Raw genomic sequence first — 24,588 nt, 5'->3', positions numbered from 1 at the left:
CAGCATTTAGAATAAGCACAAACTCTCATTAGAACACAATAAAACTGGATAGATCTATAAGTGGGCAAGCATTTTTGTAGCCCCGATCACAGCATCAAGGACATGAAAATATTAGAATTTAAAGGGGATATCTGGGACTTAAAAAAAAAAACAAACACGTTAGTTGCCTCTGTTAGCAACTACTACCTGCCTGTTGTACCTGGAACCAGTCATTTACTGCTCCTAACAGGAAGCAGCTGAATCTCTAACTCAGCAGCAGTTTCTCTTCCTGTTGACAGGGCGGGAACAGTGGTGTTATTCTGATGGAGAAGCGGGATGTCAATCAGCATGATGGCAGTAGTCCCACCCTGGATTACAGGAAGAGAAACTGCTGCTCTGTTGACGTGATGTCAGCAGACGTCTGTGACCGCTTTGTGGAGGCGGAGAACGGCGCCGGGCACAACAGGAGGTAGGTAGCAACTACCTGCGTGTGTTCGTGCTTAGGAACATTTTTTTTTCTTTTTTAAGTCCCGGATATCCCCTTTAAGGTAACTTCAAATCCTAGAGAGACAGAAGATGTTGTTAGTACAAATTTATGGCAACCTGTGACACACTCAGATCAGGAATGAATGCATTAATTTAGGTTATTCTACATTACATATGTCAAACTCTGGCCCGCAGGATGAGTATATATGGCCGGCGATGCTGGGCAGGTCCCCCGGATATATTTGGCCCTCAATGCCAGGCGTGTTTCCTGCCCGACATCGCACTTTCAACTATATCAGCATCCTAGAGGTCGATATAGTTGAAAACAATGATGGAAAAAGAAGTGTCATAGTACTGTATGGAGCACTGTGCGGGGCCCACTATACGGTATGGAGCACTGTGCGGGGCCCACTATACGGTATGGAGCACTGTGCGGGGCCCACTATACGGTATGGAGCACTGTGCGGGGCCCACTATACGGTATGGAGCACTGTGCGGGGCCCACTATACGGTATGGAGCACTGTGCGGGGCCCACTATACGGTATGGAGCACTGTGCGGGGCCCACTATACGGTATGGAGCACTGTGCGGGGCCCACTATACGGTATGGAGCACTGTGCGGGGCCCCCTATACGGTATGGAGCACTGTGCGGGGCCCCACTATACGGTATGGAGCACTGTGCGGGGCCCACATACGGTATGGAGCACTGTGCGGGGCCCACATACGGTATGGAGCACTGTGCGGGGCCCACATACGGTATGGAGCACTGTGCGGGGCCCTTATACTGTATGGAGCACTGTGCGGGGCCCTTATATTGTATGGAGCACTATGCTGGGCCCTTATATTGTATGGAGCACTATGCGGGGCCCTTATATTGTATGGAGCACTATGCGGGGCCCTTATACTGTATGGAGCACTATGCGGGGCCATTAAACTGTATGGAGGGCTGCGTGGGGAGTACAGTTGGAGAATCCGACTGTGATGGTGTCACCATTCTTTGTCGGGGGGATTGAGGTGGGTACAGTAGGGTCATCATACCATGCGTGTGGAGGATGCTGTGGAGTAATTCTCTGTGGTGGTGGTATCATACTGTGTTTGGTGAGCACTTTTGTTTGCATCATACTTCATTATCTGTATTATTCAAGTTTTTTTATCCTTTGTTATTACATATTTAAATTAGGCCATATGCTTTTTAGTGCACTTACATTACATAACATATTATTCCAATATTTTTGACTAAGATCTAGTAATTAAAATGAATGGAACATAAGATAACTTTTTCATATAGAAACTAACTTAAAGGGGTTAATACTTATATTTGATGAAGTTTTACCTTAATTGATATTTATTAAAAAAAAGTCTACAAGGTTGGTCTGCGTCTTTGCCCAAGCTTTTAATTTTGGCCCTCTGTATTTGAGTTTTACATCCCTGCTCTACATCAATTAAGGCACATCCCTCAGACCTAGTGGGGACATCACAACCAAGGACCAGACCTCAATCAGTGGACAATAAGGGTATGTGCACACGATGCAGAAATGAAGCAGAAAATTTCTGCATCATTTCTGCATCTCCCTGGCAGAAAAAACGCATGCAGATTGTGCATGCGTTTTTCCTGCAGAATACATGCGGATCCACATGCAGATTCACATGCGTTTCCGCATGCAGATTGACAAGCGCTTTCCAGGCGATGTTAGCATCACCTGGAAAGTGCTTGATAACTAGGTCACACTATATAAATCCATGCAAACAGCATGGATTTATACAGTGTGAACCGAGAGCGTGTATATACTTACCTCCGATGGCCCGCGCTGTCCTGCTCAATCTGTTCTCCCGGCTGCCGGCAACTTTGAATTGAAAGACCTGCCGACGTCAGCGTCACGTGACCCGTCACATGACTCTGACGTCACCGCAGGTCCTACAACTCACTGCAAAGTGCCGGGAACCAAGCGGGAGCGCTGCGCGGGCCGACAGAAGGTAAGAATACATTTATTTTTTATTTTATTCTTTTTTTACAGCTTTTTTAATGGTACCTGGGTGTGGATGAGACTCTCCTCTCCTCCACACCCGGGTACCATCCGCACATTAGAACGCACCAATTACGCAAGTACAGATGCTGTCTTGCGGAATTGGCGCGTTCTAATGCAAGTCAATGGCGGCGAAATCGCCGCGTTTCCGCAAAATTAATTGACATGCTGCGGATTTTTGACCGCAGCGTTAACGCTGCGGAAAAATCCGCATCATGGGCACAGCACATGCGGATTTCCATTGGGGAACATTGCTTCCCTTCTACCATGCGTTTTTCATGCGTTTCCGCGGCGTTTACGCAACTGCAAAAACGCCGCGGAAACGCATGAAATACGCATCGTGTGAACACAGCCTAAGACTTTCACACTCCTCATTTATGAGCTGCACCAATATCTATGGCCACAACTGTTTCTCCCCTTCCCATATTAATACTTTTGCTTCACATCACTTGTCTTATTACTGCACTATGCCTATGTCCTGTTGTGTATAAATATGCAACTTCATATATTATGTTAAACTATGCCTGAAGAAGAGCCCTGAGTGGTCTCAAAAATTAACAAGGTGTTCTCTTTTAAAGTTAGCCATTAAAAATGTATCAACAACTGAGAACTCTCAAATCACAGATGCTTCAAAAGGTTCACTTGAGTTATCTACACAATAAGAAATTATCAGAAAAGATAAAAAGGTTACATTCAGTAGTGTTAAAAAGACATTGTGGTGGCATGAAATCAAAAGCAGAGCTCTAATTGGATCCATTTAATTCCTCTCAATTTTGACTTTTTCTATGAACCATACAATACTTAGCATCAAGAACAACACGGCATGCTGCATAAGGGTCAGATTTTGTACAGTTTTGTCTCACCTCCAGCTCATCACTGTCTTTGGGCTTTTCATCAGAGGTCTGTTTTATAAAGTCCGGAATAAGGATTTCCAGTGTTGATCGGGCTAATACAAATCAAAGATAAAAAATAAAACTTCGAAGCTTCCAAATGTGCAAAGGATACAAAAGAAAAAAAAAATTCTACAGCATAAAGAAAAAAACTGTCTACAAAGTTACCAGCTTTATTTTTTGCCAGCTTTTTGCTGCTTGCAGTTCCAGTACCATAGGTCACGCCATCAATAATCACAGATGCTCCAAAAGGTTCACTTGGGTTCTCTACACAATAAGAATTATCAGAAAAGACAAAAAGGTTACATACTATAGTGCATTAAAAAAAATAGTTATAAAAACTTAAAAATAAATCATTGTGGGGTGGCTTAAATAAAGCAGAACTCTAGTTGAATCTATTTAATTCCTCAGTTCAAGAGACAAGTTTTTACTATAAAAGTTTGACATTGCATACAATTAGTTTTTATGAAACCATTTTAGATCTACAATCTTCTGACGTTAACGGACCAATCAAAAGGAACCTGCCAGCAGGATTTTATCCTAAACTAATGGCATGTATGTAAAGGCGCTTTCTTGCTGATCAAATCCTTATCTTTCTTGTAAAAATCAGTTTTTCTGTTTTAGAGAAATTCATAGATGAAATCGTATTGCAATGAGTTACAAATGAATAACTGACGTAGAGACAGGAGGCAGGCGGGGAAAAGGCAGAGAGGCAGGAGAGCTGTAAGTGCAGGGCCCACCCACTGCACCTGTAACTCATTAGCATACATTTTCATCTATGGATTTTTCTAAAACCGCAAAACAGATTTTTTACAAGAAAAGTAAAGATTTAAATCAGAATCAAAGCGACTTCATATACAGGTCATTGGTTTGGGGTATTAAATCCTGATGACAGGTTCTCTTTAAGAACACTCATTGGAGAAGTAAAACCAAGCATCAAACATGTAATATTTATTATGGTGGAACAGTCTTCGGACTTACAATTCATAAAGCTGAAATCCAGCAGACTAGATGGTTTGTAACTTGTGACTCCACTTAGCATTGGGGCCGGCTGTTAGTCAGGGTCGGGGGCGCGATTACAGCAGCTGCTCTGTATTCTCAGAGCGGTGACTGAACCAGTGCCGACACCACACTGAAACCGAATGCTGCCAGGGGAATAAAGTTAATTTTCTTAGAAAATAGAACAGATATAAAAGGTAGCACTCACCAAATCTTCTTAAAAATCCATCTTTTATTATTGCAAAAGGGACATAACAGCGTGCGGCATTGGACTGAGACCCCGGAGGGTATGCGGGGGGGGGGGGGGGGGGGGGGAGGAGTAAAGGACAACGGTTGTTTCTCTGCCTCCTGGCGTTTCAACAGGTCCACGGTGAGTGAAACACCTGATCACTTCCTTTTAAAGTATTGCAGACATATGTGTAAATAAATTAAAACATTGCAACATACATGAAAACAACTCCAAGCATTATGCTGATTTAACATCACAAGATGTAGTAACAAAATACATAACCAGATTATAAGAAAATAGAAAGATCTACCTTCTCATTCAGTCCTAATGGACCCTGGGCTTCTGAATTTAATATCCATCTAGCCTCATGTTGCAGTAGTAGTCTATTGTGATCTTCTCCTTCTTTTGGCAATCTAACATGTTCCAACCGTGCAATCGCAACATGTTTGAGTCGGCATTATGGAACTCAGAAATATGCTGTATCAATCTGGGAGAATCCTTTTTTTGACAAAATAGAATTGTAATGTTCCCTAAAACTAATAAACATTGGTCTGATAGTTTTTCCAACGTAAAAGAACTGACATGGACAGGTGATTATGTACATAGCGTAATTTGTTCTGCAGGAAATCAAATCCTTGACTATGTGTCAATGATCCTATTCTAAATGACTTATCAGTTCTGTGAATATTACAGAAAGAGCAATGCCCACATTTGAAATTCACCATCTGGGTACTATTTTCTAACCAAGTTGTAGTATCTTTTGAGAATCTATTATGGACCAATATATCCCCTAAATTACAACTACGTCTATGTGAAATAATCGTTTTTTTTACCGACTTTTTCAGCCAAATCTCTGTCACTCTCTAAAAGGTGCCAATTATTCCTAATGGCCCTTTTAAATACACTGGACGTAGAATTAAATTTGAAAGTGAGGATGAACTTTTAGTCTTTCATTAATAGGTTCTATTCGTCCTTTTAGAAGTTCTTTTTGAGGGTTTTTTTTTGGAAGTCCCGTTATGGGCGGTATTCACTTCTTGAATGGGATAGTCTCTATCAATCAATCTTTTGGACAAACCGTGTGCTTGTTCCTCAAATTTTATATTGGAATTATTAATTTTTCGAAGTCTTAAAAATTGACTATAAGGCAAACTGCATTTTATATGGTAAGGGTGATAGCCATTATAATGGAGTACCATATTGGTGGCAGTGTGTTTATGAAACGATTCTGTTACCAGGGAACCCTCCTGGAGAGATACATGCACATCCAGAAAATCTAGCTAGTTTCCCCCAAAAAGTGAAGTAAACCTCATATTTTCCATGTTCTCTGAATTAAGATATGACACAAATTTTTCAAATTGCACTTCAGTCCCGGCCCATGTCATAAATACGTCATTGAAGTATCTCTGGTACGCCTTTATATATTTCAGAAAAGGATTTCTCTTGCTGTGAACATCTGTCTCTTCCAAGAAAAAAAGTCACCATACCCATCAAAGTACCTGTCGTCTGTGTGTACCAGGTGTTACCAAATTTAAATGCGTTATGAGTGAGTATAAACATCAGACTATTTTTTACAAAATCTATATATCCGTCTTCTCTGCCGGCCTTATCTAGAATTCTACAGATCGCCTGTACACCTGCACACTGTGGGATGCGTGTGTACAGACTCTCGATATCTAGGGATACTAAGGACCAATCGTCCTGCTATTCTATCTCCTGCAAAATATTTAGAAAATCTCCTGTATCTTTTACATAGGATGGCATCTCTTAACATTGGCTATTGAAACCTATCTAAATATTTGGATAGAGGCTCTGTGACAGAGCCTATTCCCGAAATAATCGGGCGTCCCGGGGGTTTGTGGGGGCATTTGTGGACTTTAGATCAATAGTACCAGTGTGGTTTGCTTGGAAAATCAGCCTTTTGATAGGGTGCCATTCTCTATGGATGTTCTTAATGTGCGCAACTGATCTTTATACCTATGTGTGGGATACCCTGATAAACTTTTTATTTGTTTTTAAATCAGATAATTGTCTAAGTGCCTCAATTTCATATTCTGTTTTAAGAGCACAACATTTCCCCCTTTGTCCGCCTTACGGATCACTACATCATCCCAATTCCTTAATTCCTTAAGAGCCTCTCTCGCCCCTGAACTCAAATTGTCTAGGGGTTTATTATAAATTAAAGCTTGTACATCCGAGGTGACTTTTTCTTGGAAAAGAGAGATGTTCACAGCGAGAGAAACCTATGAAAAGGAATACCATAGATACGTCGATGATGTATTTATGACATGGGCCCGGACTGAAGTGCAATTTGAAAAATGTGTGTCATATCTTAATTCAGAGAACATGGAAAATATGAGGTTTACGACAGTTTTCGGGGGACAAGCTAGATTTTCTGGATGTGCATGTATCTCTCCAGGAGGGTTCCCTGGTAACAATCGTTTCATAAACACACGGCCACCAATATGCTACTCCATTATAATAGCCATCACCCTTACCATATAAAACGCAGTTTGCCTTAGTCAATTTTTAAGACTCCGAAAAATTAATAATTCCAATATAAAATTTGAGGAACAAGCACACGGTTTGTCCAAAATATTGATAGATAGAGGCTATCCCATTCAAGAAGTGAATACAGCCCTTAACAGGGCTTACCAAAAAATAAACTCAAAAAGAACTTCTAAAAGGACGAATAGAACCTATTAATGAAAAAGACCAAATGTTGATCCTCACTTTCAAATTTAATTCTATGTCCAGAAAAAAACAATTATTTCACATAGACATAGTCGTAATTTAGGGGATATATTGGTCCATAATAGATTTTCAGAAGATACTACAACTTGGTTAGAAAATAGTACCCAGATGGTGAATTTCAAATGTGGGCATTGCTCTTTCTGTAATTTTCACAGAACTGATAAGTCATTTAGAATAGGATCATTGACACATAGTCAAGGATTTGATTTCCTGCAGAACAAATTACACTATGTACATAATCACCTGTCCATGTCAGTTCTTTTACATTGGAAAAACTATCAGACCAATGTTTATTAGTTTTAGGGAACATTACAATTCTATTTTGTCAAAAAAAGGATTCTCCCAGATTGATACAGCATATTTCTGAGTTCCATAATGCCGAACCAAACGTGTTGCGATTGCACGGTTGGAACATGTTAGATTGCCAAAAGAAGGAGGAGATCACAATAGACTACTACTGCAACATGAGGCTAGATGGATATTAAATTCAGAAGCCCAGGGTCCATTAGGACAGAATAAGAAGGTAGATCTTTCTATTTTCTTATAATCTAGTTATGTGTTTTGTTACTACACCTTGTGATGTTAAATCAGCATAATGCTTGGAGTTGTTTTTATGTATGTTGCAATGTTTTAATTTATTTACACATATGTCTGCAATACTTTAAAAGGAAGTGATCAGGTGTTTCACTCACCGTGGACCTGTTGAAACGCCGGAAGGCAGCGAAACAACCGTTGTCCTTTACTCCTCTCCCCCAAATACCCTCCGGGGTCTCAGTCCAATGCCGCACGCTGTTATGTCCCGTTTGCAACAATAAAGGACGATTTGGTGAGTGCTACTTTTATGTCTGTTCTATTTTTTAAGTTGTAATCACTTGGATGAGCACCACCGTTAAAATCTTGAAGCACCCAGTCTGAGGCGATTCCTAGTGATTTATTGGTAAAAGCAGGGTGGTGCCGTAATGCTTCTCTTCTGTTGAAAAGTTCATTTTCTCCATGCAGCATTCAGCTATGTGCAAGCTTTTAACACTATTAACCCCATATCTGCTATAGTTAAGAGTTTTTGCTGGTAACAGGTTCCCTTTAAAGTTAATTCACAATTTATTTATAAGGATATTCCCTTTAGTTTGTTTTTTTACTTTCAATTTTTTTTTATATTTGAAACTTGCTCCATTAAAATGAAAAAGGGTTCAGATGGGAAGAAACAGTTTACCAGCAAAGAACTTGCTGGAATGGTTGTGAGAAGCATTATTATATTTGCAGGGCACTTGAAGTATTATTACAGTGGAAATCCCCTGGAAGTTTACCCCATTTTATAAACTTCATGCTCAAGTTACTTGGAGGTTTTTCCACAAAGTTGATTTTAAATCAGTAGATCTTGAAATAAAAATAAGTTCCACAATTTGATGTTTTAAAAAAAAGTTCTTGTGCTGAGATAATCTTATAAATGTTCCCCTGTGTACTGTGTAATGGCTGTGTCTGACCGTACAGGAACATGGTCTGATCATACCACAGCTCCTGGCCAGGGGACGAAGCAAAAGAGAGGATACAGACATTACAGCAGGGGGTCACAGCTGATTCTTTTTGTTAGGAAAAGCAATTCACTGCCTGTTTTTAAGCAATGTTTTACACGAAAAAAAAAAAAAAAATCAGCTACGATACTGTTCTATAATGCCTGTATACTCTTTTGCATTCTCTCCTGCCCAGGAGATGTGGCATATACAGGCCATGTCAGACACAGTACACATCAGTGGCACATTTATAAAGATTATCTCAGCACAGGAACATTTTATTTAACACATCTAATTGTGGAACTTATTATTCAAAGATCTATGGATTAAAATTATCTTCATTTGTGTGAAAACCCCTTTAAGGAGCAGCAGTAAAAAAATGCAAATTTTTCCACATATCCATTTCAGTGCCCATTATGTTGTGCTCAGCATGCACCACTGAAGACCGATTTTGGAGTAGAGACTTTGTACAGGGTGTGTGTGCAGTGGTTACCCTGTGTTATGCTCAATTTAAGGATATCTTTCTCCCCCTCACTCTTTTGCCCAAAGAACAACCTATTGAAGCCACTCCGGGTTTTGCACACTGTGCTGCACGCTGCAGTACATTTGGAAACTAGGTACTTAAAAGTGTGGGATGTTGGTATAATATGGAATAGGTAGCTAAGCTGGTTCAACTGTAGGAGAATTAATTCTACCTACTAGGAAGGTGGAGGTTGGAGTTGGGGAGGGTGTGGAGGAGGAAGGGGGGGGGTTCAGTCCCGGAGTCTTCCCTTCATAAACCCCAAGCTCTATGGCAAGGCCTTATAGGCCTCTACAGAGGGAAGTCCCAGTGGCCAGAGTTATCTGCAGTTTCCGTCACTGCTGTAAAGTATTAGTGCACTACCCATTTCTGATCAGCTGCAATCCTTTAGGAATCCTTATTAAAAAATATAAATAGATGGTTCCTTACCACATTCAAAAAAGTTATAAACAGGACGAACTTTCAAGACTCTCTGCATATATTCGTGGAGGATGCAAACTTCTGACTTTCCGTTTGGATTAATGACAAACTCTGTTAGACAAAACATTGTTAAGCAATTTTAAAAAGTATAAGAAACTATGACAGCTATTACTACACATTCACACTTAGTGGGAAAAAAAATCGGCATGGAAATTTGAGAGCGCTGCAGGTTAGTACGGCAGATTTCAACTGTAGCAAGGCAAAATGGAAACCTGTGGAAGAAAAATTCTTGATGAGAGGGTGGGGTGGAGTGTGAGACGTCTGAATAAGGCGAGACGCGAAGTGGCGTGCACCTCACTACAAATTTTTACTCAAAGCCAGGGACTGGAGTAACATCTGTGTCATAAAGGAACGCTACTGCTAGTCATGATTTTTTTTGGAGCTGGGAAAAAATGGTGTAAAAACGCCAAAAGTGGCAACATATTTGAGCAGCCTTGGATTGTGAATTTTAATTTTTGATATTTTTCAAAGCTTTCTAAGCCAGTTTTCTAGTGTAAAACTTTTGATGAATTGTGGCCTATGTATGGATGAAGTCTTACTGCTTCCTATATTAGTGACCAGGCAGTAGCACACAAAAAGCACAAAATAAGTTAAAGGGAATGCCTGACCTAAACAAAAATACGTTAAGGATATACATATCCTTTTTTTTACTACTTTTTGTTACTAAAAAGGAAAAAAGAAAAAAACAACATGTCAAAGAAACGTTAAAAACAAAAAACAAAAAAACAACACTGACACATTTTTGGATTTAGGACCCGATTAAGACTTGCGTTTCATACTCAAGTCTTAACGAAGGGCTTGTTGATGCACGCCACTTAATGATTTATATTTTTTTTTATTACAAGTGTCTGCAGTATCATACATGGGCAGGAGACACTAGGAGATGCCCACACCTGTTACTGCCCAGGACTCACCTGGGGGATTTCTCTAGGTCAGAGCGAGGCAGTCAGGTACATCAACCAGAAGCCGAAGCCCAGACCACACCACTTAATAAATTTGGCGCATATTTGTAGTGACATGGTCAGCACTTAGCCACGCCTTGTCCCCATCCAGCTCCGCCCAATTGGTGTAAAAACGCCAAAAGCAGCAAAATGTTTGCACCACTCTGTGATATGCCAACATTTTGAGTCTTTTCAAAGTCTTGTACACCAGTTTTATGGCAAAAAACTTTAAATCGCCCCCTTTGGCTTTTTGTATGAGGCACTTATTTCTTCAATTGATTAAGCATTCAAAATAGAAATATTGTTTTCAAGCAAAAAATACCTCAAGAATTGACATGTCGTGAAAAATACCCATGGAAAAAACAGCACCATGCACACTATAGGCATGTTATACCATTGAAATTGTCAGGAAGCCTATTCAAAGAGGTATTTCATATTGATTTTGGAGCAGAACATACATTAAAGGTGGAACTAATGTGTTACAAATGCCACACTCAGGAATGCTCATCTGCAGTTACCTCTGTGAATCTAGTGTAGGTCACTTTAGTGGTCTGCGCATGGCGAGGAAGCAATGTCATCTCATTCTTCAGTCACCCAACTACTACACCTGTGATTGGCTGCAGTGGTCAGGTAACTGGAACAGCGCATCAGTCACCATTCCATCATCTACTACAAAGGTCAACCACAGCCTTAATGTGCGATTTATGCCATTTAGTGCATTGTGAGTTTTCTGAATATTATTACTGCCATGCCAAAGCCACGGAAATAACTCATTTTTAATGATTCCAATAAAAGAAAATAATGTTACAGTAAAATGTAATGAATAAGATGGGGACAACCATTAATTTTTTGTTTTTTTTCCCCCATTTTATTTCCCACCGCCATTCTTTAAAAGAGTCATAAAAAATTTTATTTTTATGTTGGCATAGCCGTATGAGGGCTTATTTTCTTGTGTTGTAGTTTTCAAATGACACCAATGTACTGAAAAACAATTCTGCCACTGTTTTTTTTGTGCTGCATTTTTACGGCGTTCAATGTGCAGTAAAAATGACCTGGGATCATGATTCTACAGTTCAGTGCAAGTATAGAGATATATAAAAAAACTTTAAGTTTGATATATTTTAGTGCTCAAAAAAAATGTTGAACTTTTGTTTTTGTACTTTTTTTTTGCGCGCGGAGCTGTAATTTTGATTTATACCATTTTGGGGTAAATTTTTCATTTTGATCGCTTTGTATTGTATATTTTAGGGAAGTGTGGCAACTGGAAAATAGCAATTCTGGAGTTTTATTCTGTTTTCTTTCAGGGTTTTACATCTGGCTTAAATAATTTTAGATTATGCTAGATTGGACTGTTTCAAACAACAACAACAACAACAACATCAACATCTCTTTTTGTTTTTTTTAATGGGGGAAAAGGGGGCTATTTCAACTTAATTTTTTTTTTTTTTTTTTAAATATTATTACTTTCTTAATAAGTCCACCTAGGGAACGTGAACCTGCGATCAATTAAATCGCTTACTGCATTATTGCAGCACATAGTGTAATTGCAGTCCTTCTATGATGTCCAGCCTCTGGCTGAGCTTCAGAGGAGGACTATGACAGCCTCAGCTTCTATGCGAACTGATCAGCTCCCTGTGATTGTGTCACAAAGGGGCCAATGGGAGCCGATGCGCGAGCACATAGACAAACAGGCAATTTTAATGCCGTTGTCATTGATTGACAGCGGCATCTAAATGGTTAACAGCAGTGGTCAGATTTACTTCTGGCCATTGATGTTAGAGACATATCCTAACTATGTACCACAGCCATCATCTGCCACGCAAGGACCAGGATCAACAAGTGAACCTGTTCCATACACCCTTCGGCTACCTGTGATGAAAATGTCACACGTTATTAACAAGCAAAGTAATCTCCCCCTACATTCTTACAAATGGGTCTAGTACTAAGTATATTCTGAATACTAGAACACTGTGGGAGTCTGAGTAAAATATAAGTAGTGGCATACAGCTGATATCTTTACAAGTATGATTACGGTAAATGGATTGGCAGCAACAAACCTTTTTTCGTTGGTGCATCCTGAACAGACAAGGTTATAAGTTTCTGGTTGGCAGGTAAAATGGGTCTTTCTGATCCTGCTTGCTTCCGCTTCACTTCACGATTGAACTGTCTTCTTTCTGCCCACGTCCTGAACTTTTTGACTGTAACCTGTTCAAAATCAAATCTTTTTTCCAAATAGCTTCGGAAATCCTCAAGATCTATAAAATAAATGAAAATAACCCCGAAAATATTTATAGGACAGTCTTAAAGTGCATTAGACATCAGAGTGTCCTGCCATATTTGCAATCTGTATACACAGTAAGTCAACATTTATTGGAGATAAGGAGGCAGCAATGGGCTCACAATGAATCCACTTTAAACTTTCCTGTAAGCTCTTACAGATTACTTTTTTTAGGCTGACAAAACCTCCATTGATAAAACAAATGGCAAAAAATTCACTATAATGTGCTTTACTATGCAACAGCAGTTTAAAAAAAAAAAAAAAAAAAGTCACACCCTCTTCCCCATTACTTTTAAATAGTCAACTATGTCAGATATTACATATACATCAGGTTAACCCCTGAATGACCACCAATACGTCTTTTTACTGACCTTAGATATAAAAGTATAGCATCTCCCATTTGGAAAAAGTGCAGCAACTGTCAGCTGTACATTATAGCTGACACCATGCTGCATCAGCCACAATCTATGTTGACAACGATCGTGGCCATTTAACCCTTAGATGTTGCTGTCAATAGTTAACAGACCATGGGAGCTCCCTCTTTTACCCCATTGGCACCCTGAGATGTTGATTGCGTGTTCCTGATGGTTGCCATCGGGGCTGTGGAGTCAGTAAGCCAAACCACCGACTCAGACACCACAATTTCCCTGACTCCACAGCACAGCCTCACTACTGAGCGTGTACATAAAGTGCAGCACAGATTCATCTCAACTAAAAGCCAAGATCCTTAGATCAGGAACAGAACAGACATTTATAGGACATTTCATAACTTTTAAAAAATCTTATGAAAACAGCTACAGCACATCCTGCATTGTACTACTGTACACAATTTATTATATATTTTAGGAGTCTGTCCATTTTGCACTGTCTCCAACTCCACAGCCCTGGTTGCCATGGCAATCCAAGGCCAAATAATCACCCTAGGGTCTTCCGGCCATAATTGCCTATTCAGATGTTAGCAACATTTTAGTGATAAAAATATAATTTTTCCATTTCCGTCACAAAATATAAGGACATTTTAGAAATGGTGTACATAAGGTAGACATATGGGAAATGTTATAATTTTGTATGGCATGACTTATCTAGATTAGAGCTAGACAAGAGGTAAATGTTACTTGTTAATTTTTGTGTGTGGTATGACTGTCTGGATTATAGGTATAAACATTCAAAGTTTGAAAAGAGGGATTTTTTTTTTGGCACTCACCGTAAAATCTTTCTTGGAGTCTTCATTGGGGGACACAGGACCATGGGTGTATACTGCTGTCGCTAGGAGGTTGTAACTAGGCAAAAAAAGAAAAATAGCTCCTCCTCTGCAGTATACACCCGCCTACAGGCATTAAGCTCATCAGTTAGTGAGTAAAGCAGTATGGAGGAACATATAACGTAAACAAGTATACGATGCCCAATGAGGCACCTCAGAAAATCAAACTAGATGCCCAACGGGGCCAACTGGAGAAACATATGCCCAAACTCAGGGAGGGTGCTGTGTCCCCCAATGAAGGCTCCAAGAAAAAGATTTTATACGGTGAGTACCAAAAATCCCTCTTTCTTTATCGCTTTATTGGGGGACACAGGACCATGGGACGTCCTAAAGCAGTCCCTAGGGTGGGAGAACACAAGATAGCCACAAACTAAGCCGGACTGCGGGCAACTGCAGCCTGCTGAACCTTCCGTCCAAGACTGGCATCAGCCGAGGAGTAAGTGTGGACCTTGTAAAACCTTGAAAAAGGTATGTAGAGAAGACCAGGTTGCGGCCTTACAGATTTGTGAAGCCGAAGCCTGATGGCGAACCGCCCAAGAGGCCCCCACCGGCCGGGTGGAGTGAGCCCTTACCCCCCAGAGGGGGAGGTTTGCCTGAGACGCGATATGCCTCAAAAATGGTTGAACGTATCCAATGGGCGATGGTTGACTTGGAAACAGGAAGACCTTTGCGACGCCCCTCAGGAATGCCGAAAGGAGGACGTTCTAGAAAGGTACACACAGCGCTCTGACCAGATCCAGTTTATGCAGAGATTTTTCCAATGGATGCCACGGAGAAGGGCAGAAAGAAGGCAAAACAATGTCCTCATTGATGTGGAAGGAGGAAACTACCTTCGGCAAAAAGGAAGGGCCCGGCCTGAGCACTACTGTGTCTTGATGAAAGACCAGAAAGGGCGACCGACATGTGAGGGCTGTGTGCTCCGCAACCCTCCTAATCGAGGTAACAGCCACCAGAAAAGCCACCTTCCAGGAGAGAATAGAGGCTGAGATGTCCTGAATGGGTTCGAATGGAGACTGTTGGAGGACGGTTAGGACCATAGTAAGGTCCCATGGATCCACCGGGGGGGCGATAAGTCGGCGCCAGGTGCGCCACCCCCTGTAGAAATGTCTTGACCTGAGGACGGACAGCTAAGTTACGTTGGAAGAGGATGGACAAGGCCGACACTTGACGTTTGAGGGTGCTCGAGGAGAGACCCGCCTCTAGGTCAGACTGAAGAAAGGCCAGGATGACCGGTAACGAAAAAGACATGGGAGCTAGCTGATCTCCCTCACAGGGATGAAAGAAGGCTCTCCAGGTTCTGTGATATATGTGCGAGGTTGCGGGTTTTCTGGCGCTAATTAAGGTCTGAATGACATGGTCAGTGAAACCCGCCTTCCTCAACACTGCGGCCTCAACGGCCATGCCATTAAATTCAGAGATCTAGAACTCTGATGAAGGATAGGACCCTGAGAGAGAAGATCTGGACGGTCTGGTAGTCTCCAGGGGGAGTCGACGAGCAGGTTTACTAGCTCCGCGTATCAGACCCGTCTGGGCCTGTCTGGAGCTATTAGGATTACCGGTACTCCCTCTGTCTTGATCTTCTTGATGACTCGAGGGATCAATGGTAGAGGGGAAAAGAGATAGGGCAGCTGGAACTGAGACCATGGTATGACTACCGCATCATGAGCGATCGCTAGACAGGGCTACAAAGGATGGCACTTTGTGGTTTAACCGAGACGCCATGAGGTCGACGTCCAGCGTGCCCCACCGCAAGCAAACCTGCTGAAACACCTTGGGATGGAGAGACCGCTCTCCTGAAGCTAGGCCCTGCCGGCTGAGGAAGTCGGCCACCCATTTGTCGACCCCCGGAATGTGGACTGCTGAAATTGCCGGAACTGTCTTTTCAGCCCAAACTAGCACTCTTGCCACTTCTTTCAAGATGGACTTGCTGCGCGTTCCTCCTTGATGGTTTAAGTACGCCACGGCCCTTGGCGTTGTCCGATAGTACGCGGACTGGGAACCCTGCTAGAAGATCCTGCCAGTGACGTAACGGCAGGTAAATTGCCCTTATCTCCAAGATATTGATCGGTAGGGAGACCTTGTGGGGAGTCCACCGGTCCTATACCGCGTGGTGAAGAAAGACTGCCCCCCAACCGATGAGGCTGGCATCGGTCGTGACCATTTGCCAGCGAAGCGGTAGGAATGATCTCCCGGGTCTGAAGGAAGAGAGGCGAGTTCACCATGTCAATGACCTTCTCACTTGAAGAGGTAACCTGATACGTAGATCCAGAGACTATGGGTTCTTGTCCCATGCTGACAGAAGGGCTAGTTGAAGAGGCCGGGTATGGAATTGGGCAAACGGTACTGCTTCCATAGCAGCCACCATCTTCCCCAGGACGCTCATGCATAGGCGAAGCGAGTGTGGACTTGGGTTGGAGAGAAGGTGGATCCCCAGACGGAGAGAGTTTATCTTTTCTCTTGGAAGAAGGACCCGGGCAAACTGAATTCCCAGAAAGGTCACACGTTGAGATGGGACCAAGGAGGATTTGTCTGTGTTGATCAGCCAGCCTAACAGAGTGTGTTCAAGGTGATCTGGAGGCTGTGGAGACAGTCCTTGAACGTGGGGGCCTTTGATCAACAGGTCGTCGAGGTAGGGGATAATTACAATCCCTCTGGCTCTTAGAATGGCCATGACGGTCGCCGTTACCTTCGTGAAAACCCGAAGGGGAGGGAAGTGAACTGGTAATGTGCGTTCTGGAAGGCAAAAATCGAAGGAACTTCTGATGTGATGCACAGATAGGGATGTGGAGATACGCGTCCTGAATGTCCATTGAACATAGATATTCCTCGGCTTCCATAGAGGTGATTACGGGCCTGAGGGACTCCATTCTGAAGTGACAGATGCGTAATCGTCAGTTTAGCTGCTTGAGGTCCAGGATCGGACGCAGTGAGCTGTCCTTTTTTGGAATAACGAAAAGATTGGAGTAAAAACTGGAAAACCTTTCCTGAAAGGGGACGGGTACTATGACTCCTGAGCGCCGAAAGGAGGCAATGGCCTGAAGGAAGCCGGGAAGCAGAGATGGTGGTTGCGCGGGGCGGGATCTGAGAAATCGTGTTCCTGGCATGGTGCTGAATTCGATTTTGTAGCCGGAGGTCACAATCTCCTTGACCCAAGCAAGTAGACGGCCGCCCACCCTGGGAGAAGTCCCAGGTGGGAGTGACCCATCATGCTGAGGAAAATCTGTTGGATCGTGATCTGGATCCCGAGGGCTTGGTAGAGCGACCCTTTGCGTGCAAGTTGGGGGTGGGCCTAAAGGATGGCTTACGTCTGGCCCTTTGCATTGGGGTATGGTCCTGTTGAGAGGAGCCCAGTTGGGTGAAATGACGAAAGGACCGGAACTGAAGGGAACGTCTCCTAGGAAAGGGACGTTTGGTCCTGGGCTGGGGAAGGGAGGTGCTCTTGCCCCCTGTGGCATGCGAAATGATTTGGTCTAACTTAGACCCAAACAGTCTGGAGCCCTGAAAAGGAAGATTTGTTAAGAGATTTTTTGAAACCCGGTTCGGCGTTTCAAGCCTCCAGCCAAAGAATTCTACGTATCGCAATAATATTGCTAGAGACGCGGGCTGAGCAGGCAGCGGCGTCGAGGGATGCCGTGAGTAGATATTTCCCAGCATGGGCAATCTGATCCGCTAGATCAGCCAGATCGTCCGGGGAATTCGCCGTTAATCCTGAACTGGAGAGGTGCGTTTTTTGTCACGCAACTGGTGATGTGGGGTTTCCTATACCCCCAGTGTTTAGAAATCTCTTATTTTTACAGAAAATGCAAAGATAATGTTAGTTTTAATCGTTTTCTTATTGGCGATTGATTACACATGAGTATAACAAATTTTTGACACTCACAAATGGATGGAAGCTAGTGAGACACGTATCCTCATACCAGCATTTTTCAATGAATGGCAGCCGAACAAAAATTCCCTGGGGTGTGGCAAACCCCACCTCACCAGCTGAGGGTTAAGATGCCCTGCCTAAGCTGCTTGGCCCATGCAGACACTGATTTTGATACCAAAGTTGATGCAAAGGAAGGAGAAAGGGAAGCGCCAGCAGCCTTGAAGGCTGACTTAACCAAAGCCTCCACCTGTCTATCCGTAGTGTCCTTGAGGGAGGAGCCATCTGGGAGAAACAGAACAGTCTTGGCCGAGAGATGAGAGACAGGAGGATCCACAGTGGGGACTCTGACCATTTGGCGACAAGGTCATGGTTAAACGGATATAGCATGTCTAGCCGTTTCTTTCCTGAGAAATGCTTTTCTGGATGCTCCCACTGTTTTTGAAAGACACTGTCAAATTCTGTATGGTTAGAAAAGGTGCGTGCTAGGCGTTTAATTTTCTTGAAAGAGACGGAGTGGTCCTGAGAAGGGCCCTCGTCCTACTTGACGTGCAGAGTCTGGTTGACGGCCGAAATAATGCTGTCAACCACGTCCTGGATTTTGGAATATTGGTCCGTGTCGGATCCAGAATCTGACGCAGAGTCAGATCCCAGGGCGACCTCTGGGGAGGTGGTGTGGGATGCAGGGAGTATCTTGGAGGATGTCGATGGTACAGGAGAGCTGGACGAGGAGCTTGCGCGAGTCAGTTTCTGAGAACGTACGCTCAGTCTGCCCTTGTGAGGAGGGAGCAGGGGTGCCAGCGAATCATCCGGGGGAACGTTCGGAGCACTGGTGGCCGTGGATAACATAGGTAAGCGTTCTAGAACCTGAACCAGAGATTGGTATACTTCGGTGAGGTCACAGACAGATTGGGACATAGCAACAGCCAAATCCAGAGGAGAGGGAGTTCCTTCCTCCTGGGCGGCGGGGGATTCTTGGGGTGCCAGCATGGTGGGAGGTTTGCAGGACGAGCAGAAAGCCATTGTCCGACCAGCGGGCCACTTAGTTCTGCAAAGTGCACAGGCGTAGTATGTGACTGTGTGGGAGGGACGGGCAGAGAGCTCCCTGGGTCTGGGCATATGTGCCCGACAGGGATACTGTAGAGGTGGGAGCCTGAGGGTAGGAAAGGTGTGTGTCGGGCGGGGCAGAGCTTACCCGGTCCTGGGTGTAGTCGCAGTCCTGAGAAACCCGTCCTGTGTCCCCCGTCCAAGATCTGGAGCTGAGGCCGTGGCGAGCTGTTCTCAGAAACAGCGATGCTAGACAGAGTGATTCCGCCAGAGCAGGAGCATAACGGCATAGAAGGGCGGAGCCGAAGCAGAGTGCACTGCCCTGAGTGACAAGGGGCGCCGAGGCTCTGATATGCAGAAGGAAGGAGGGGAGCTAAAGGACCCGCCCCTGATAGGTCCACGGAAGGGCTAGTGGGCATGACGAATGCATCACCATGATCCTCGCCCTTAATAGGCCGATTGTTGGAGGGAGGGCACCTGTAAGAGGAACGCCCCCCCCCCCCCCAGACGCCAGTTTTGCAGTGCATAGTGGGCCAGAAGGAGGGGGGCTGCAGAGGACGCCATGCTGCGGGGGACACGAAGAAAGAGGAGAGGGGCGTGGCTCAGGTAGCACTGTAAGTAAGCGCTGTGTATTATAAGCGCTCGCCGCTGATGTGAAGGAGAGAGGTGATGGTGAAGTGGAGGCAGCAGCTGGCGTGTGGCAGGAAGCGCTGAGAAAATTACAGCCCCCTTTGCGGGGTTGGAATGGGGGTGGAGGAATATACGCTTGTCAGCGAAGCCATGTCAGTGCTCTGAGGGGCCTGCTCATGCGGCAGGAGGGGGAGGGATTGTACTTTTTTTTTTTTTTTTTTTTTTTAATAAAAGGTCCCGACACCTCCTCTTCTTCCCTTTGAGAATGGTCCCAGGAGGTCCTCCGTGGATAAGGGGGGGATCCTGGCTCTTCCTCCTTCCCACACTGTCTGGTCCTGGACAGTGCAGGAGATGGTGTAGACACCAGAATCTGGGGGAAGGTCACCAGCAGAGACCACGTCTCCCTCCCAGGCCGCTCCGAAGAGGGGGCTGGGGTGGGGAACAGGCAAGGACTGGCCACTGGGAATCACCCTGAGACACCGGGAAGTGACAGGGGATAGGTCCTCCCCAGCGGGTCCGAGAGTGGGCAATGTGGAGAATGCACACTGCTCTCTCGGTCGCTTGTGCAAAGGGGGTAACAGGGGATGCAGTGTTCCCCGTTAACCCTGAAGAGCTGTATCTGAAAAAGTAAGTAGAAAGATTAATAAAACACCACAAGGTTGGATCTGATAGGATCCAGGTCTACCTCCTACAGACACTAAGCTAAAACTGATAAGCTTAATGCCTGTAGGCGGGTGTATACTGCAGAGGAGGAGCTATTTTCTTTTTTTGCCTAGTGTCAACCTCCTAGCGACAGCAGCATACACCCATAGTCCTGTGTCCCCCAATGAAGCGATAAAGAAATTGCTATTTTTTTTAAACTTGTCAAATTTCTGATATTTTTATAAACAAATGCAAAAAAAGTTATCCACCTAAATTTATCTTTAACATAAAAGTACAAAAGGTGTCATGAAAAAAAAGTCTCAAAATCACTAAGATATATGTTGAAACATTTCAGTTTTTGCCATAAAAAAGTGACATGTCAAATTTGAAAAATTTGACTTAGTCATTAAGGGGTTAAAAATCTGTTTACACTTTAAATTTCCCTGTGCACACACTGAATGTATCCATAACCACCACACCCAGCAAAAGCCAGGAGTGTCCTTTAGGCATTCACCATTGGTACAAGAGGAGAGAGGACCCTGCCCGCGAGGGCACACAAACAATCTACAAGGGATGGGTGAGGATACAGTAGGTCAGGGTACAGCTAGTCGAGCAGTGATATGCTGGAGCGAGGCTCTGATGCGCAAACTGGCCAGTCCTTTTCATTAAAGAGGAACACCGTAAACAACAAACATTTTTATCCCAGTATCCAAAGTTTGAGGGGGTGCTGGAGTGGATCAAAAAGTGCACAGATTGGGCGATACCGTAATGGGAGACAACCGAGAAACATCTGATTGTCCTACCTAGAGATGTTGTGATAAGGCACAACTCCTGTGAAGATATCAAGCTGCTGCTGCTCCGTGTCATGGGGACGTAATCCTCCAGGGTATGCTGCAGAAACAGATGGAGCACATTTGATCACAGTGCGCTGCTGGGAAAGAAGATTCTTCAAAAGGAATAACAAGGTTTTTGTTGCCTACACATTTCAGGACCTGACCAGTCCCTTTTTCCAAGAAAAAAAACAGACGAAAGACACCAAAAGACCTTTTAGTCTGGTTTTTGTCTTGGAAAATGGACCGGTCCTGAAATGAGTACGTAACAAAAACCTTCTTGTTATTCTGTCTGAAGAATCTGCATTCTCAGCAGCACATCTCTATCAACTGTGCTCCATCCATTTCTGCAGTATGCAAAGTTTGTCACTCTGTGAGTTGTATACATCAATGTTATGAGTCAGGGAAATGCTCCTAAAATATACCAGATAGATGCATAAAATGAAATGTGAACAAAGCCCGACATAAATACAGTTGTGCTCAAAAGTTTACATACCCCAGCAGAATTTTTCCTTTCTTGGCCTTGTTTCAGAGAGTATAAATGATAACCATGAGTGGAGAAAGGTTTTTTTGTTATTACTTGGGTGAAGCCATTTATTGTCAAACTGTGTTTTCTCTTTTTAAATCTTAATGACAACCAAAAACATCCAAATGACCCCGATCAAAAGTTCACATACCCTGGTGATTTTGGCCTGATAACATGCACAGAATTTGACACAAATGGGTTTGAATGGCTACTAAAGGTAACATCCTCACCTGTGACCTGTTTGCTTGTAAGTGTGTGTGCATAAAAGCTGAGTGAGTTTCTGGGATCCAGACAGACTCTTGCATCTTTCATCCAGCCACTGACATTTCTGGATTGTGAGTCATGGGGAGAGCAAAAGAATTCTCAACGGATCTACGGGAAAAGGTAGTTGAACTGTATAACACAGGAAAGGGATACAAAAAAAATATCTTAAGGAATTGATAATGGCAGTTAGCAGCGTTCAATCTGTGATTAACAAATGGAAAATCTGGGGCTCTGTAAAAAACAAAAACCACGGTCAGGTAGACCAACAAAAATTTCGGCCACAACTGCCAGGAAAATTGTTCAGGATGCAAAGAAAAACCCACAAATAACATCAGCTGAAATTCAGGACTCTTTGAAAACTAGCAGTGTGGCTGTTTCAAGATGCACAATAAGGAGGCACTTGAAGAAAAAAGGGGCTGCATGGTCAAGTCGCCAGAAGAAAGCCATTACTGCGCAAATGCCACAAAGTATCTCGCCAACAATATGCCAAAAAGCACAGAGACAAGCCTCAAAACTTCTGGAACAAGGTAATTTGGAGTGATGAGACCAAAATTTAACTTTTTGGCCGCAACCATAAACGTTACATTTGGAGAGAGGTCAACAAGGCCTATGATGAAAGGAACACCATTCTTACAGTAAAGCACGGAGGTGGATCGCTGATGTTTTGGGGATGTGTGAGCTATAAAGGCGCAGGAAACTTGGTAAAAGTTGAAGGAAAGATGAATGCAGCACGTTATCAGCAAAATACTGGAGGCAAATTTGCACTCATCAGCCCGGAAGCTGTGCATGGGACGTACTTGGACGTTCCAACATGACAACGATCCAAAACACAAGGCCAAGTCGACCTGTCATTGGCTACAGCAGAACAAAGTGAAGGTTCTGGAGTGGCCATCTCAGTCTCCTGACCTTAATATCATTGAGCCACTCTGGGGAGATCTCAAGCGCGCAGTTCATGCTAAACAGCCCAGGAATTTACAGGAACTGGAGGATTTTTGCCAAGAAGAATTGGCAGCTTTACCATCTGAGAAAATAAAGAACCTCATCCACAACTACCACAAAAGACTTCAAGCTGTCATTGAATAGTCATTCTGTCATTGAATTGAATAGAACTGGGGTATGTGGACTTTTGATCAGGGTCATTTGGATGTTTTTGGTTGGTTGTCATTAAAATTTAAAAAGAGAAAACACAGTAGTTTGACAATAAATGGTTTCACCCAACCAATAACCATGAGTGGAGAAAGTTTTTTTGTTATCATTCATATTCTCTGAAACAAGGCCAAGAAAGGAAAAATTCTGCCGGGGTATGTAAACTTTTGAGCACAACTGTATATAGTCGTTCCTTAAGGTCATTTTGTGGTAGGATATGAATCCAATGAGCATAAAAAAATAGTCAAACATGGCATCCAGTTGCGAATAAGGAAAAATTCTTTATTGTGATATCCAAATTGCAGAGAGGAAAAGGACTAGAACTCTATAGTGCCACCTGTTGGAAGCAGCGATCCTATAAGTCATTATCGACCCTTTAACGAGTCTTGCAATATGACTTAGGATAAAAGCCAAATCAGAATCCCAATTTGCAGACACAGTGTTTCGGGGTATTGTATTGCTCCTCGTCAGTGCAAAGTAGGAGATCTGATTTGGCTGGGTGTATAGGCTACTGTTTACTCAGTATAAAGCAATGCCACAATTAAGTTTATTGGGTGCAACTAACTAGCTTTACTTACCAATGGATTCATCTTTGCAAACTTCCACTTTAGCCTTAACTTGACCAAGAGCTCCCTGTGTCACTTCCACTGGTATCTCTTTATCATCTGATGCCAAGTTACCAGCAGTTGAGTCCGGCTCATCTGCATTGTTCTCCAAGATTTTCTCACTTGGAGATTCTGACGGAAGACCAGCAGTGTCATTGTTCTGTTCCTTCTCTTCATTATCCTTCATTTTCTTGTAATGCAAGCAAGGAATACTACTGATAGGAGGATCATGTTTCTAAAAGATCAAATAGATTTCAGGTAGTTGAAACACTATATAGTAAAATAACGCTGATATTATTTGACAAATGGTTTCACAAGCTTGCCATCTTACCAAACATCTAACAAGTGGTACAATAAGCGACATTGATGGATTTACAGTTGGCTACTGAAAGTGAACAAAATAAAGCTAAGGAAAATGGCTAAATCCGTGGGATCTAACACCCACATGGATCTATACAACATGGTATATTTTTTTTCAGCGCCTTCACTTTTATTACCTTTAGAGTCATCTTTCTTAATACTGTATTATTTGGTTTCCATTATATGCAAACATTAATCTAGTTTGTTATATTTGTCATTATTTCTTGTTCATCTCATTGGAGGACAAAGAACATTGGATAGTCTGCTGCCACCTGGAGGCTGACACCATTATTGCATATAAATAAAATTGGCTCCTCCCAAGCAGA

General features: G+C 43.1%; 1 protein-coding gene across 1 annotated transcript in view; it reads right to left on the bottom strand.

Moving 5' to 3' along the window:
• DGCR8 (DGCR8 microprocessor complex subunit) overlaps positions 1 to 24,588 on the bottom strand; it is a 64,241-nt gene that overhangs the window by 26,935 nt on the left and 12,718 nt on the right. Inside the window, exons 5-9 of the mRNA XM_073675769.1 lie at positions 23,876 to 24,137; positions 12,866 to 13,063; positions 9,817 to 9,918; positions 3,549 to 3,647; positions 3,354 to 3,436 (exon numbers count right to left, since the gene is read on the bottom strand). Of these exons, the coding sequence (XP_073531870.1) occupies positions 3,354 to 3,436; positions 3,549 to 3,647; positions 9,817 to 9,918; positions 12,866 to 13,063; positions 23,876 to 24,137 (744 nt within the window). The remainder of the gene's footprint in view (positions 1 to 3,353; positions 3,437 to 3,548; positions 3,648 to 9,816; positions 9,919 to 12,865; positions 13,064 to 23,875; positions 24,138 to 24,588) is intronic.

Source organism: Phyllobates terribilis, unplaced genomic scaffold (assembly GCF_046119375.1).
Source record: "Phyllobates terribilis strain yellow unplaced genomic scaffold, ASM4611937v1 Scaffold_1__5_contigs__length_1240528914, whole genome shotgun sequence".
NCBI classification, from domain to species: Eukaryota; Metazoa; Chordata; class Amphibia; order Anura; family Dendrobatidae; genus Phyllobates; species Phyllobates terribilis.
Note: the sequence above shows the minus strand (reverse complement) of the source record. Positions and strands in the feature narration are given on the sequence as shown.